The sequence below is a fragment of the Terrapene carolina genome, unplaced genomic scaffold (assembly GCF_002925995.2).
Source record: "Terrapene carolina triunguis isolate 2854851 unplaced genomic scaffold, T_m_triunguis-2.0 Scaffold139, whole genome shotgun sequence".
Lineage (NCBI taxonomy): Eukaryota > Metazoa > Chordata > Testudines > Emydidae > Terrapene > Terrapene triunguis.
In genome coordinates this window covers 4522221-4538540 of record NW_020664490.1, presented here as the reverse complement: position 1 = coordinate 4538540, position 16320 = coordinate 4522221, and the positions used below count along the sequence as shown (strand labels likewise).

At 39.5% G+C, this 16320-nt stretch overlaps 1 protein-coding gene across 1 annotated transcript in view; it reads left to right on the top strand.

The window, feature by feature from the left end:
* LOC112123494 (ligand of Numb protein X 2-like) overlaps positions 1-14027 on the top strand; it is an 85729-nt gene extending 71702 nt beyond the window's left edge. The window contains exons 9-12 of the mRNA XM_026653513.2: positions 797-974; positions 2902-3133; positions 8963-9121; positions 11843-14027. Of these exons, the coding sequence (XP_026509298.1) occupies positions 797-974; positions 2902-3133; positions 8963-9121; positions 11843-11978 (705 nt within the window). The 3' untranslated portion in view covers positions 11979-14027. The remainder of the gene's footprint in view (positions 1-796; positions 975-2901; positions 3134-8962; positions 9122-11842) is intronic.
* The last annotated feature ends 2293 nt before the right edge of the window (positions 14028-16320 follow it).

Genomic DNA, 16320 nt, shown 5'->3' with positions numbered 1-16320 from the left:
TGTGTCGGCTTGTGACCCTTAAAGTACATATGCTTTTTCATTTCACATTGAGTCTGTAGAGTTTGGTCCATATGATACTTACAAAAATGATGCACTTAGTAAGTGTGACTTCCACCTAAACATCAAAGTCCTGTGTTTCTCAGTGCCATGATGCTAGCCATATGAACATATGGATTTTGTGCAGCAGCACCAAAACTTGGCATTGCAGATCTTCAATGTCCAGTGCAGTGATATCCTCTCTAAGCATATTGTAAGTAAATTAGAAGTGAGATTTAAAAAATGGATGCTTAAAGTTAGACTCCTAATTCATATTTGGGTACCTAAATAAATGGCTTGATTTTTCAAAAGTGCTGATCACCTGTAGCTCCCATTGAAGTCAATAGGGGCTGCAGGCAGGGCCGTCTCAAGGAGGGTTCGGGGCCCGGGACAACCCCTGCTGGTGAGTGCAGGCCTGACCCCCGCTGCCAGCACCAGGCCCCCTGCTAACCCCGGCCAGCCTGGCCCCCCGCACCCTAACCCCACCCCCCACGCCAGCCTAATGCCCCCGCACGACACGCACACAGAGCCGTCCCTAGGGTTCGGCTATTTGGGGTGGCAGCTGCGGGGCCCCCAAAAGTGCAGGGCCCAGGGTGGCTGCCCCGATTTGCCATACCCTAGGGACGGCTCTGGCTGCAGGCTCTCTGTACCTTTGAAAATCAGGCTGCTCTCATTAGCTACCTAAATATAGATTAGGAGCCTACTAAGCATCAATTTTGAGGTTTTTTTAAATAAAGTATCTTTTGTTGTATTCTTGCAGATTCTTTCCCAGTGTATTGCATGCCAAGAAAAGCACATTACTGTGAAAAAAGAACCACATGAATCCCTTGGAATGACAGTGGCAGGAGGTAGAGGCAGCAAAAGTGGTGAACTGCCAATTTTTGTTACTAGCGTGCAACCTCATGGCTGTCTTGCAAGAGATGGCAGGATCAAACGAGGTAGGATTTGACTCAAATGGCAGCATGTGCATCTTTCAATTATTCTGTTCATGAATTTGTTTTGTAAGGTATCAAAGTTTCTCAACAGATGTAGGGTAGCAATGATAAATGCTTCTCTCAAATATTCCACTTATGGAAATTCAGTGTACAATCCCACTCTTTCCCCTGGCTTGGGAAATGGTTGTGTAAAGTTGACTGTAATCCCCCTATGAGTTAAGAATCTTGTCTAGTGTTTTTCACTTCAGTACACACATCCTATTTTTGGTTTTGGTCACATTGGTTGGGCCCTGTAGCTGTCTGAGAAACCACTTCTGTCCTTGTGTAATATCTTCAGTACCCCAGCTAAACTGATCTATTCTGATCACAGGCACCTTGTTTAACTGTGCTAATAGCAGGGCATTTTCAGCAAGTGACCGTCCTTTCTGTAATTCACTTTCTCCATCCTTTGTCAGACCTAGACTGAGCTTGCTGATCTTTGGGACAGGGCATCTGTTATCCCCGGCTTTTGAGAAAGGAATCGGGTAGGGTATTGGGGGGTGGGAGCAGGTGTGGGGTGGATGACGTTGGTAATCCTGCTGGGATAATGCTTAAGGTACAGCCTGACATTTTCCTGATTTATTTTTTGTAAAATGTTGTACATGCGCCTAAATCATATAAATACGTAATGCAACCCCATGCAATACTGCACTGACTTAGAAATCCTATGGGCCCATTCTGACATAAGGGCAAAGTCTGAACAGTAACTGAAGTGTGCAAATTTAAAATGAGGTAATGGAGAATATTTTTCATGACCGTGTAAGGTAGGAACATTAAATGCAATATACAAATGTGCACAGTATCTTTTTCTAAACATTATTTAAAAATCCATTTGTCGAAGCAACACTTGTGATTTTCTTCCTTATGTGATGTTAAAGCTGCAACTGCAAAAGGAATTAGCCTTCCCTGCTATGCAAGTTTCTGGAAAGTGATTGATTCTCATATCTTGTGTAACTGAGTCCTGGATTTTGCTGATTTGTTCTGCACTGCAGCAGCAGCAATACTGTAACCACTCAGTCAATAAGAGACTCTCTCCTTCTTTTAAAATATTCTCAAGGAAAATCATTTTCAGCAATCTTTGTATTTTTGACTCTTTCCAGATCATTATAATCTTTTTACAGATGCTCTTGCTTCCTCAGAGCTGATTTTTCCTTATTAATCTTTCCTGTGATCCCTGTTTTGTCTTTCCCAATTGGCAAAGCACAGACATGCAGTAGCATTGAAGTGTGCATGTGGGGGAGGAAGTGGGAGTACTCTTTTCATGCCCCACTTGCTGTGTTACCTTCTGCAAGACTTCCCCTCTCCCTCATGGGTACATTACACCTTTTGCCATTCCTTTTCCCCCTTCCCTTTAAACCCTGAGGGACCACTATGAGGAATGGGATATATTAAGAAAAGGAACACAAAGCTGGAAAAGTCACACAAAAAATCCCTAATGGTGAGACTAGTTTCCAGAGGGAGTGGTGAAAGCTCCAGTGTTCAAGTCATTTAAATGTGGACTGAACAGAGCACTGGAGGATATACCATAGAGGTCAGCTCTATTCTGAGGCAGGATTAGTGCCTGACCTAATAGATCATTTCCACCTCTGATTTGCATGATAGCAGAGCACGCTAGCCAAGCATGGTGTTTCTGTTTCTGCTGAGATATGCAGCAGTGAAATAGTTTACGCATTATAATGTTTAAATTATCCGTATGAGGCTGTAGAGTTAATACACTGCAGTTCACAGCTCTGAGAGTTACTGTTTCTGACTGTCTAGGCCCAGGGAGATAACACATTGACGTGAACAGACACTGAGTAATGTGTTATAAGTACAGGCCAGGTATTAGCACAGGAAAACAAGTATTCAATAGGCCACATGACTTACACTCTTATTTATGCCTTTTAAACAGGTGATGTGTTGCTGAATATTAATGGCATTGACCTGACCAATCTAAGTCATAGTGAGGCAGTGGCTATGCTCAAAGCCAGTGCTACCTCTTCAGTGGTGGCACTCAAAACATTGGAGGTTCAGATTGTTGAAGAACAAACCCAGACTAATGAGGAACAACCAAGCACAATCAGCGAAAATGAATATGATGCTAGCTGGTCGCCCTCATGGGTCATGTGGCTGGGGCTTCCCAGGTACTAGTTAATGAATGATCTGTTTAAACTCATGTTTACACTGCTGTTATAATATTAACTCTTGTATTTGGCTGTGTCATTCTCCTGACATTTTTCAGTTTGCTATAAAATATTTGTGTGACGTACATAGGGCTGAAGCAATATGTTGAAGGGTTTCTTTCTTATACATGCGTTCAGATACAAGAACAGTTCATTTTTAGTGGGGATTTACTTTATGCTGCTGCAGCAGTTTTAATTAATATCATGTTAAAACTGATTTAAACTCTAAAACAGAGAACAGTACCTGCTTCACCCTATTGCTGCCAATCTATTGCAGCCACATTCAATTTACAAAGGATTGTACAGCAAAAGTATCCTGTTAGCTAGCCGGAAGATAGAAAACACTGATTATCCCTTCAGAAACCTTGGGAAAAGTCTAACACTAACCAATTCAATTCCCCCAATGAATGTAAGCTGTCCTTTTCATCCCTAAGTTAAGCCCGAGTTTTAAACAGGAAACATAGAGCGCTTACCCAAATCACCCTATATTAATATAAAAAACAAAGTTTAGAAAGGCAAATGAATAACTTCATAGAATGAAGATGTGGCGTATTGGATCACAGAAACCCCCTTGGGAGCTGCCACCTAATGTACCAAGACTACCCCTGCTCCTGTTTTCCCTGACAGCTCAGGACTCCAGCACCTGTCTTGCTGAGCCAGATACTCCCATCTGCTCCAACACAGACCCAGGGTCTGAATTACTTGCCCCAAAGCTGCAGGTTTACCTGAAAACAGCTCACAGAAGTGTGCTTGTCTTTAGCACTCAGATGCCCAACTCCCAATGGGGTCTAAACCCAAATAAATCCTTTTTACCCTGTATAAAGCTTATGCAGGGAAAACTCATAAATTGTTTGCCCTCTATAACACTGATAGAGATATGCACAGTTGTTTGCTCCCCCAGGTATTAATACATACTCGGAGTTAATTAATAAGTAAAAAGTGATTTTATTAAATACAGAAAGTAGGAGTTAAGTGATTCCAAGTAGTACAGACAGAACAAAGTAAGTCACCAAGCAAAATAAAATAAAATGCGCAAATCTATGTCTAATCAAACTAAATACAGATAAGATCCTCACCAGTTCCAGAATGCTCCCTTTTACAGGCTAATCTCCTTTTAGCCTGGGTCCAGCAATCACTCACACCCCCTGTAGTTACTGTCCTTTGTTCCAGTTTCCTTCAAGTATCCTGGGGGGGGGGAGAGGGGTGGAGAGGCTCCTTCTTTACCCAGCTGAAGACAAAATGGAGGGGTCTCCCAGGGGTTTAAATAGACTTTCTCTTGTGGGTAGAGACCCCCTCCTCACCCTGTGTAGAATCCAGTCACAAAATGGAGATTTGGAATCACATGGGCAAGTCACATGCCCATGCATGACTTAGGACTTGCAGGTAGTAGCCATTACCCACATGCTACCTTGAACTTCCTCAGGTAGACTTCTTATGTGGATTGGAGTCTTCCAAGCTCTTTTGTCTGTTAAGTGCTTCCTGATTTAGCACCTAATTTGCACATTCCTTTCCCAAGAAGTGACCAAATGTTCTAACTAAGGCTACTTAGAAATCTAAGGCTACTTAGCAATTATACAGCCAGTGTTCATAACTTTGAACACACAAATGGTGCCTGCATACAACTAGGATGAACATAACCAGTAGATCATAACCTTTACATAGATATGTTACTTGGCATATGTAGCAAAAACCTATTCCAGTTATATCATACATACATTTATAAGCACCCCCCATAAAGCCTTATGGGGTACACTGTCCCAGAAGGATATAACCTCCACTGATCATTGACTTTTATCACACAGGTCTTAGGCACATATGCAGAAAGAAGTTAGAACAGATCAATCTGCATTCACAAATCTCACACATATATATAATTCAGAAAACCAGCCACCACTCTATCAAACACAAATACACCCGCAGCAAACCCACTTCCTTTTCCTAACTTTTGGCCTGACTGATATCACCAGATTTAACTTCTCATCCCATTCTTCACTCTCTGGTAGCTATATCGACAAACTGTGGGCCTAATTCTGGGAAACACTTATGATCAAGGATCGTGCTTAATACTGTGCATAGTCCTGTTAACTTCAATCACACTGTGCACAATAGTAAGGGTTTCCAGGATTACGCCCACGGTTTGCGGATGTAATCACAGAGAGCATGTAGAATGTGATGGTAACAGAATGAAATCCTGAAGTCATCATCATAGCAGATTGCTCCAAAACCACAGCCAAGATCGTTGTTGTCACTTATCTCGAGTAGTTCCTCTGGAGTAGGGGATGTTGACGGGGCACTGTGGTAGGGTTCAAGTGTTTTGCCTAGACTCTCCACATTCACATCTGGAGTCATTCCTCGGCTTCCACTTGGTCATATTGTCATCAGTCTTTGCCACCTCAGCTCTCACTCAAGTTAGAATACACCATTGTTTTCATTTGAGGTCAGTAGCTGGAGGGAGTTGTTCTGAAAGAACCAGGTTCTCCAAGATCATCGACATTTCCCGCCATTTTGTTACTCTGTAGCCTTCCACAATGGTATTTTGGGGTAAGGGACTTAGAGGCAAAGCTCTTTCTGGACTTCAGCTTCTTGGGTGGTGGAATGTGTCCATTCAGTGGCTGTCTTGAAACATGCACCTGTTTTTGTGTCTCCTTTTTACTGAAGGCATCCCGCCTCACTGATGGTGATGCAATCCCCGCGAGGCAGTATAGCGACAATGTGGGAGTCGCTCTCAAAGTCCCTCTGATGATCCTACAGGATTGATTTGAGTTCAGTATCAGTTTTGTGTGCATGGCTCGAGCGTGACCATACATGGAGTCATATCAGATGCATTCACATCATGACCCATGTTAATCTCCCATTGCAACTAACCATGGGAGAAACCAAATCTGACAGTCAGCATTGAAACCATAATATAAATCTAAAGTGATTATAACTACACACAGTAACAAGCCACTTCCCTTGGTAAAAAGGGCTTTCAGGATCAGGCCCTCATTGATTTCCTCTAATTTTTTCTGTACAAGATGTCTGTATGTAACTTCCTGTAAAACAGTCATAATGTCTTGTGAGTTATACAGCTATAGTAAACTGCTTTCAAGTCTGATAAATAACTCTGCTTAACAAGAGCTGGCAGTCATTTATTGCTCACATACTACAAACAACCATATTTTGCTGCTAATTATGTCTTATATGCTACAATGCATGGCACAACATGATTAATGTAGAGAAGCAATGGTTAGGCATACCTCAACATTTTCTGCTTCTCTGGATTTGAATAAAGATTTTCTGTGAAAAGAAAAATATTCTTTAATTCAACACTTTTGCATATGCATTACCACTTTTAAAAGTGTGGTGATAGTCAGGAAAGTGACTCTCATATTATATTTATATATATATATATATATATATATATAAAATATGTGTGTGTGTGTGTGTTAGGGCTATCGATTAATTGCAGTTAACTCATGCGATTGACTCAAAAAAAATCACAATTTAAAAAATTAATCATGATTAATCGCAGTTTTAGTTGCACTATTAAACAATAGAATACCAATTGAAATGTATTAAATATTTTGGATATTTTTCTACATTTTCAAATATATTGATTTCAACAACAACACAGAATATAAAGTGTACAGTGCTCACTTTATATTATTTTTTTATTGCAAATATTTGCACTGTGAAAATGATAAACAAAAGAAATAGTATTTTTCAGTTCGCCTCATACAAATACTGTAGTGCAATCTCTTTATCGTGAAAGTGCAACTTACAAATGTAGATTTTTTTTTTTTAATATAACTGCACTCAAAAACAAAACAATGTAAAACTTTAGAGCCTACAAGTCCACTCAGTCCTACTTCTTGTTCAGCCAATTGCTAAGACAAACAAGTTTGTTTACATGTACAGAAGATAATGCTGCCCGCTTCTTATTTACAGTGTCACCTGAAAGTGAGAACAGGCATTCACATGGCACTTTTATAGCCGTCATTGCAAGGTATTTACGTGCCAGATATGCTAAACATTCGTATGCCCCTTCATGCTTCGGCCACCATTCCAGAGGACATGCTTCCATGCTGATGATGCTTGTTAAAAAATGTGTTAATTAAATTTGTGACTGAACTCCTTGGGGAGTTTTGTAAGTCTCCTGCTCCGTTTTACACGCATTCTGCCATATATTTCATGTTATAGCAGTCTTGGATGATGACCCAGCACATGTTGTTTGTTTTAAGAACACTGTCATTGCAGATTTCACAAAATGCAAATAAGGTACCAGTGTGAGATTTCTAAAGGTAGCTACAGCACTCGACCCAAGATTTAAGAATCTGAAGTGCCTTCCAAAATCTGAGAGGGATGAGGCGTGGAGCATGCTTTTAGAAGTCTTAAAAGAACAACATTCAGATGTGGAAACTACAGAACCCGAACCACCAAAAAAGAAAATCAACCTTCTGCTGGTGGCATCTGATTCAGATGATAAAAATGAACTTGCGTCGGTCTGCACTGCTTTGGATTGTTATCGAGCAGAACCCATCATCAGCATGGACACATGTCTTCTGGAATGGTGGTTGAAGCATGAAGGGACATATGAATGTTTAGCGCATCTGGCACATAAATATCTTGCGACACCAGCTACAACAGTGCCATGTGAATGTCTGTTCTCACTTTCAGGTGACATTGTAAATAAGAAGCGGGCGTCATCATCTCCTGCAAATGTAAACAAATTTGTTTGAGCGATTGGCTGAACAAGAAGTAGGACTGAGTGGACTTGTAGGCTCTAAAGTTTTATATTCTTTTATTTTTGAATGCAGGGTTTGTTTGTTTTTTTTACATAATTCTACATTTGTAAGTTCAACTTTCATATAAAGAGATTGCACTACATTACTTCTTATGGGGGAATTGAAAAATACTTTTTCTTTTGTTTTTTACAGTGCAAATATTTGTAATAAATAAAGGGAGCACTGTACACTTTGTTTTCTGTGGTGTAACTGAAATCAATATATTTGAAAATGTAGAAAACATCCAAAAATATTTTAATAAATGATATTCTATTATGATTAATCACAATTACTTTTTTTAATCACGCAATTAATTGTGATAAATTTTTTTAATCGCTTGACAGCCCTAATATATACATATATATAAATAAATAAATAATATGGCACATTTTTACCCAACAGATTTTCTCTTTGTGCATTTTTCAGTCATATCTCCTGTTTTATACTACTTGTTTCACTATTGTAGGTATTTCAAAGCCAATACGGCTACTCAAATGCAATCTGAATTATTTATACTCTGCCTTTTGCGTCATCTGATTGCAAAATTTTAATTACTGGTAGTGATGAATCAGGAAGAGGCAGAAAGAAGACAGATGGATTTTCAGATCCTAAATTCAAGATGGAAAATCCTAAACTGACAGAAAAATCATCTTTCGTTTTGCAAATAAAACATTGGATATGGAAGCTGATGGGGTGTGGGGGGGAGGATAAATATAAAACCCCACAACATCATTTTAGAAGTGTCACTTTCTAGATGTAACTGTATTTAAGCAATAATTCCAACAGTACATTCTTTATGTTTAATACTTTTTTACCTCCAGAATTTTTTTTGTAATTTTAAGCACACAGTAGTAAAGATGGTTAAATATTACAAGATGATTCATCCTGGGAACACTGTTAATTACCATCCTTTACCCACCGTTACCCCTTCTCTTTCGTGCTTATTGCAGTGATGCGATAGAGCAAGTGTTGCACATAACGTGAAAATATTTACATGGCATGTGTTTTTCTCCTCACCCCACAGCGGCCTACATAGCTGCCATGATGTAGTGCTACGGAGGAGCAATTTAGGAAGTTGGGGCTTTAGCATCGTTGGTGGATATGAGGAGAATCACACAAACCAGCCTTTCTTCATTAAAACGATTGTTCTTGGAACTCCAGCATACTTTGACGGAAGGTTAAAGTAAGTACTACCGCATCTTTTTAAATGATATTAGAAGTTGGATGGACAGTGATGATAAGGCATATTGCATGAAGTGATTTGTTACATTACATATAACCCTTGGGCCACTGACTGATATCCAGTGTTTCTTGGGAGCTGGCCAACTCCCTATAGCAGCTTGGCAAGTCTACTAGGTGCAGTGCTGAGAAGTCAGAAGGATTTTTGGCTGGGGGAAGTGGGATCAGTCAGAACTTGTGGGAGCATCTAGTCCCAGTCATTCTTCCTTCCCCCACCTTTCTTTGGAAACACGTTTCACCATCAGGCAGTAGTGCTGATTTGACCCATCTCCCCCATCACCTCTACTGATTCCTTGACTCCTCCATTAGGCCAAGACCCAGCCTGGGAGGAAATATCTTGCCCAGGATTTGGAGCCGGGAAGTGAGCATGTTGTATAATGCTCTCTGCCTACTTTGAGGAGGATTACGAAAGCTAGAGGAGCTTCATTTTATAATAGAGGTGTGGGGAAGCAGGTGGAGAAGAGGCTAGAGCAGTATCTAGTCAAGATCACTGTGAGAGGCAATCAACATGCAGGGTCCAATTTAATAGGATCCCCAAATATGGCATTTAGGGTGTTTGTTTTGGCTGAATTTAGGGTCCCTCCAGATGCAGGATTTGAAATGCCTATTAAAGATTCCCTCGTTTGTAAATTGAACATCACGAAGGTTTGATAATATGAGTAGAAGATTGTACCATATTTGTTTTACATACAGGGTAGATCTGAATCATGATGATTACAAATTAAGGAAGGCTTAATCTATTTTCAGAACAGCTTAATGCATGTTTCCAATGACATGGCAGTGACTAGAGGCCATCTTATGACTCAGATCATAGCAATAGCTAAGCTGCTAAGAGTGATACTCTGTGGTTTTGGGAGCTCTGTATGACTCTTGGAGGTTTACTACGCAATAATCTCTGTATTTCTATTTCGTTACAAAGTGGCTTAAGAAGAAAATTGGTTTTATAATTTTGCATGCCTTATTCCTAAGAATGGGGTTTCCCTGCTCATATACATTATGACTGTATACCAGGATCCTAACAATTTTTAAAGGCCCTTAAATATCAAATAAAATAACATTCTCAGGCTCTTAAGCATACTGTATTTTTTTGTTTTATGGTCCTATACATTACTATTTTTATTTTAATATACAATTACATTTAAAACAACTATATTAAAAGAGAATTGAGTTCTTGACTTTGTAACCTTAAAAGTTAGGAAATGTTCTCCCCCCTCACTCTGCTCCTCACCACTCTGAGTCAGGCTGCTTCCTCCTACCCTGCCTATATAGGAACAAAAGGAATATTGAGAATAAAAGACAGAATTCTGGTGTCCCCCGCAGTCAGGAGATGCAATTGCAGGGAAATTACTCCTCATCCCCTGCAATGCAGTGCTGGAGCATGCTCAGTAGCCCTGTGGGAATAGAACATATACTGTCAAGTCACAGATAGGAGCAGTGTGGGGATAGAGGCCTGTAACCTAGCCCTGCCGCCCAGGGTTGAAGTCCTTGGACTTCGGCCCCGGGCAGTGGGGCTCGGTCTTCGGCTCCAGGCCCCAACAACTCTAAGCCAGCCTTGGGACTGGCTTTTTAATGGGGTTGCAACCCACTTTGGGGGGTCCCAACCCACAGTTTTGAGAACCGCTGAGATAGAGCATGCTGAGTGCAGAAAGAATCTAAAGAGAATGTAGCTGGTAAACTCAAACAAGTGTCTATCAAGCATGTACAAACTGAGATTTGTCAGATGTTTATAACTTGACCAAATTTGGGCAAATTTTCACATGGATGGCAAAAGGTGCTTTCCCTGCCTAATTTTAAATCTCTGCTCCAAAGCATGGGGACAGTAGATCTCAATGAAATGGTTGTAGGAATTTTTTTAACATGGGCAAAACAACGTATTTTCCCTTAACCTCATTTTTGGAAATAGTTGAGCCATTTAGTTGAAACTTTCCTATATGGACACTTTACCAGACTTAACCATTCAAGCTAAAGTTTCCCATGCCAGGTATCTGCCGCAGAGAGAGAGAGAGAGAGAGTGTGTGTGTGTGTGTGTGTGTGTGTGTGTGTGTGTAACTTTACCAGACTTAGCCATTCAAGCTATACACACACCCTGAGGCAGACATCTGGCATAGGAAACTTTATCTTGAATGGTTAAGTTTGGTAAAGTTATAAGCAACTGAAAACAGGGTCTTATGTTGGAAAGTGTTGAGCAATTTTAACTATAGGTGTCACTGCTTTTGCCAGCTACAATAAATGCATATTATATGTAAATGTGTGTTATAACCCTATAAACATGTATATGTTTTTATCATATAAACATGTATATTGTAAGTCTGTCTATATATGTTTTTATTATCCCCTACTTAACCCTGGTAAATGATGACTTTTTCTCTCTCCCTCTCCCACTCTTGCATCAATCCTGGTATCTTTCCACAGGCAAACTCTTAAAGCTAGTGTTGGAATTACGCCAGAGTTGAACCCCAGGGGTTCAAGAATTCCCCGTACTAATTACAATGGGAGGTCAGACTTCATTTTTTTAATTGAATGCTTTTAGCTCTTGCAGCTGAACTCCAAGTCCAATAGAAACCTGAGGCCCTAACTGTGAAATGCCATCTGTTACTCATTGTTGTGTTAGAGTTGTTGTGCACCATTGTTCATCAGCTGCTTTCCATTTTGTTTCCTTTTTTAGGTGTGGTGACATGATTGTCGCTGTAAATGGACTATCCACAGTGGGCATGAGCCATTCCTCACTAGTTCCTATGCTGAAGGAGCAGAGGAACAAAGTAACTTTGACTGTTGTTTGCTGGCCTGGAAGCCTCATATAGATTTGTAAAACCGCTTTGGTTCAAGCAGATGATTTTCTACGTGGCTGGTATAAAGCCTCCATTTTTTTTCTACTGATACAGCTGGTAATAAGCAGGGCCAAAAACTGCTACATTCATTTTTTTAAAGGGGGGGATTCTCAACCTCTTTACTGTACGTATGTTGCCATCTTGAAACAGCCATATCTACCGAATTTGTTGTGCTCATTGTTTAAGAGCTGGCACATGCACGTTAAGATGTTATTGTCATTAAGCCTTCCCAGACAGTAATAGTCTGACAGTCAGCAGAAGAATTCTGTGGTATTTCTAGTTTCTCTTAATATTTTTCCAAATTGAAATGTAAAATGGTAAGCTATGTACTCTCTCCTCCTTGAGAGAAGGTTCATGTCAGTAATGCAATTAAAGTTCTACTCGTTGCTGCCGTGAATCAAAATTGGTATAAAAAGGAATGCATTTTTCATTTTTTGTAAATATTTTCATTTTGTTCCAGTATGTTAAAACCATTCAAGGATCTGTCTTACTCATAAGAAAGTGTTTGGTCCCATGGTTTTTGTTGCAGGTCATCAGTGTTCACAAAAGAGTAGGACAAAAGCCTGATATTACTGGAATTTTTATAAAGTGCAATAATCGGACTCTTTGCTAGAAAACGATTTAATATATTACAAAGTTTGTATCCTATAATGCAAAGGAATATGGAAGTAATCAGTCAGAATGCTGGCAACAATAAATATGCCTGGGTCACCTTTGATCGAACGGCCTGCTGTATTAGAGTTTACTTTCCAAATGAATGTTTTGCTATGTCAGAAAATTTTGATGAACATTTTTACTAAAACCATTTTTACAGTTTATATTGTGATTGTCAGTAGCTCTTTTTATTCTTATGTAGAAACATTATTGTGACTCAACCTGTAAATCAGAGAGGTATTTAAAATAAAAAAGAAGAAAGCTGTTTATGACAGTGTACATTACCGTTTAAAAGTAAGGAGGCTGGACTCCAAGTGCAAAGGGAGCTGCAAAGTTTTACTTATTCTATTACTTGCTGACAATGCCTTCGTATAAAATGTTGAAAAGATCTGTCTTGTATTTGAGAAATCATTTTTCTTTGGCAAACACTTGCCACTCGATTGTTGACAACTATAATATTTTCTAACTTTTAATTATGTTTAGCATTTTTAAAGCAAACCTATCACTTGCAGGTTTTGCTTTGTCCATAACGTTTGCAGGATAAGCGTCCTTTTGTAAAAGAACACCAACTAATGTGCTGATCTGGAGCAAAATCTGTACATTGTTAATGTTCTGCATACTTGAAAAAGCGTTCCATTTAGAAACCAAGTTCAGAATCTGAACTAATTTATGAATGACCTCTCTGTTGTAATAATGATGGTATTAATTATCAGCGAATGTATTTCATAATCACTGCATATTTCAATTGTGAAGCATGAACTTTATTTTCAGACTTAGCAGCTATACTATTGGGGCATATTATCGCATGTCACTGATTCCAGTAGCTTTGTTTAAAAAATAAAGCTACCATCTCTTGCAAAAAATGTAAAAGCTCTTATGAATGAAGTAGTTTTATTCCTCTCTGTGGTGTCTGATGTTTGTTTGCTTTCACACTATCAGGACACAAATCAATCGCCCATGCAGTATATTACTGTATAGAAAATATTTGTTTTTGAAGCAGTCAGAGGCTACATTTCTTTGATATCCCTAGCTGAGATGAGAACAAGTTTCCTCCCATCCAAAAATAGTTTAACTGTATATTTTGTTTTTAATGCAAAGTTTTGCCAACTACGTCTTTGCATAGCATTTACAAAATATAGTGACCGGTGTGTTGGATTTAAAATATTTCATTTGAAGTGACATCATACTCAAAATCTGAGCAAAAATCAAACTTTTGCCCTTTTTTTCTCTTGTATCATGAAAGCATGGTTAAGCTTAAGTTGTGCTATATATTTTGTTCCACTGGGCAATAGCTTTTGATCACAATGTCTTGTGACAGAAACTTGTTCTGAAGGGGCTCCCTCTCTTAAACTAATGTGTTTTTTTGGGGGGGGGGTCTCTTATGATCTTGTGGTTAGTTTATCGGGTTTATTCTTCTGTGCCTTCTGTTTAAATTATTTCAAGATTTTTTTTTTCAGATGTTGCTTTCTAATTGTGTGGTATTATTGAAGAATGAATGAAAATAAAAGTCCATTCTACCCATTTTAACAGCTCAGTATTGTCTCTCTTTACAAAGAATGTATGTAAATGAATTCATCACCTTCAGTTTAGGGATATATTTCTCTCTCTGGTTAAACACAAGTTATAGTTCTAGAACTTTACAGAAAAATCTCAGAGCACATTCATAAGAAAATAGGAATATGAGACTCACGAGACTGGAACACCTCAGTTATCTGTCTAACTCGCATTCCAGCAGTGGGTAATATCAAAAAGCTTCAGAAGATGATGGAAAACCCACACATTCTAGTACTCTACCACCAGGGTGCTGATCATCAAGAGGATTCTGCCATGAGCCAGTTTTGGCACAGGGAAACACAACACAACCTTGCTGGAAAGACAGCTTTATGCCCTCAAGCAGGAGTCATTCTTTCTAAGAAAGATGAAGAGCAACCTTTTTAAGATCTGATTAAGCCCTCACTAGATGTGCTGGCCAGATCCTAGATTGTGGTTCTTGATCGGACGTGGTCCAATAGATAGAAGGTTAAGGAAGCCTTACACTGGATAAGAGATTACCTGAAAAAAAGAAAAAGATCTGCAGAATTTGCCAATATATCAACTCCGGCACTTCTCTCTAGTGTGAAGGGTAAGGATTTTGATGTATAGACTGATACAGCTGCTGCATCTGAACACACACACATCCATTCCATTAGGTCCTGGACCTAGTAATCTGTATACTTTGTCTTCCCAGAAGTAACAGCCTAAGCAATCATATGGCTCTTTAGCTAAGATTATAAAACAGTTTATTTTGCCTCCTGGCATACTAATGAAGCAAAATCTGCAGGGTCATGATTTCACTGGATCAATTTCTGTTTGAGGGAAAAATTCAATATTGCAAAACTGAAAGTTCTTCTAAAATGCATGCAAATCTAAACCCACTTTCCAGATTTGTTGTGTAGCAAACAATACTGTAAACAAGGCAAGTTTCACCGTAGTGATCTTCACTTGAGTCTCGTTAAATACTGAAGATATTTTTCTCTTCATATTCATATTATGTGCATGGGCCACTTTCAAGTTCTGGGATGCAATTCCAGACCAGTGAGGGGTTGTGACACCACTTGCCCTGCATCCATAGGTGCCTTACAATGCCTTACTGCTCTAGCTCCCAGCCTGGGATGCTCACAACCAGCCTACAAGCATGCAGATCACACCTGAGTGGAGGCGGAGTTCATCAGCTCTGACCCCAGCAGCCTGTTTACAGCCCCACTCTGGCTTCCACCAGCCTGGGTTACTACTTGCAGGGTGGCCCCAATACACTTCCAATCCCCTATTTTCCCAAAACTGTGTGCTCTACAATGTCCAGCCCTCTTCTGGGCAGTTAAGAGAAATAATATGGTTCATTTGTTCCTCTACAGACACAAGAACACATCACAGCATATTAATTTAACTGGTCTGAGCACACCCTACCTTTTAAACACAGCACTAAGTTGGTTTATAAATGAACTAAATTTATTAACAAAATATACATTGGATATAGTGAATTCAAGTATAAGGAATAAAGTTAGAACAGGTTACAAACAAACAAATGAAAACACGCATCTAAAAATCTAAAACTTAATTTAGCAAGGTACAGGCCTTGTTCAAGATGGCTTCTCTCACCAGCCCTTCCTCCCAGTCATGGCTGACTTTCAGTCAGAACCTTCCACAAAAGTACAAGGTGCTGGCTTCCCTTGTCTCCTTAGGTGAAAGATCTTTATCTAAGCAGGTTTCTCACCTATATTCAGTTCCAAAGACTTAACCCTCTCTTTCCCCCTTGGAGGAAGGACCCATCTTTCTCAACTTACAAGTGTCTGGCCTCTTGTGTCTGTCTAGTGATGGATGCCAAAGATGGCTTCTGTCCTTGCTTATATCTTACAAAGTTCAATGACTTTATTTCGCGAGGCAGGATGACCTCATGCTGTTCTTCTCTGCCTATTGGTTTCCTGCCCTGTGTGATTTCAATATAAATGGGGCTTCCATTGTTTCTGATTCCACCGTGCTTAATTTACATAGGAGACAGGTAGATGGCTGTGAAACTCCCTTGTATCTCGGCCGACTGTACAGCCTAATATCAGTGAATATCCATAACTCTTACATTATGTTAATACCATACATTGCACAATGATATTGATCACCAGTGTGTCAT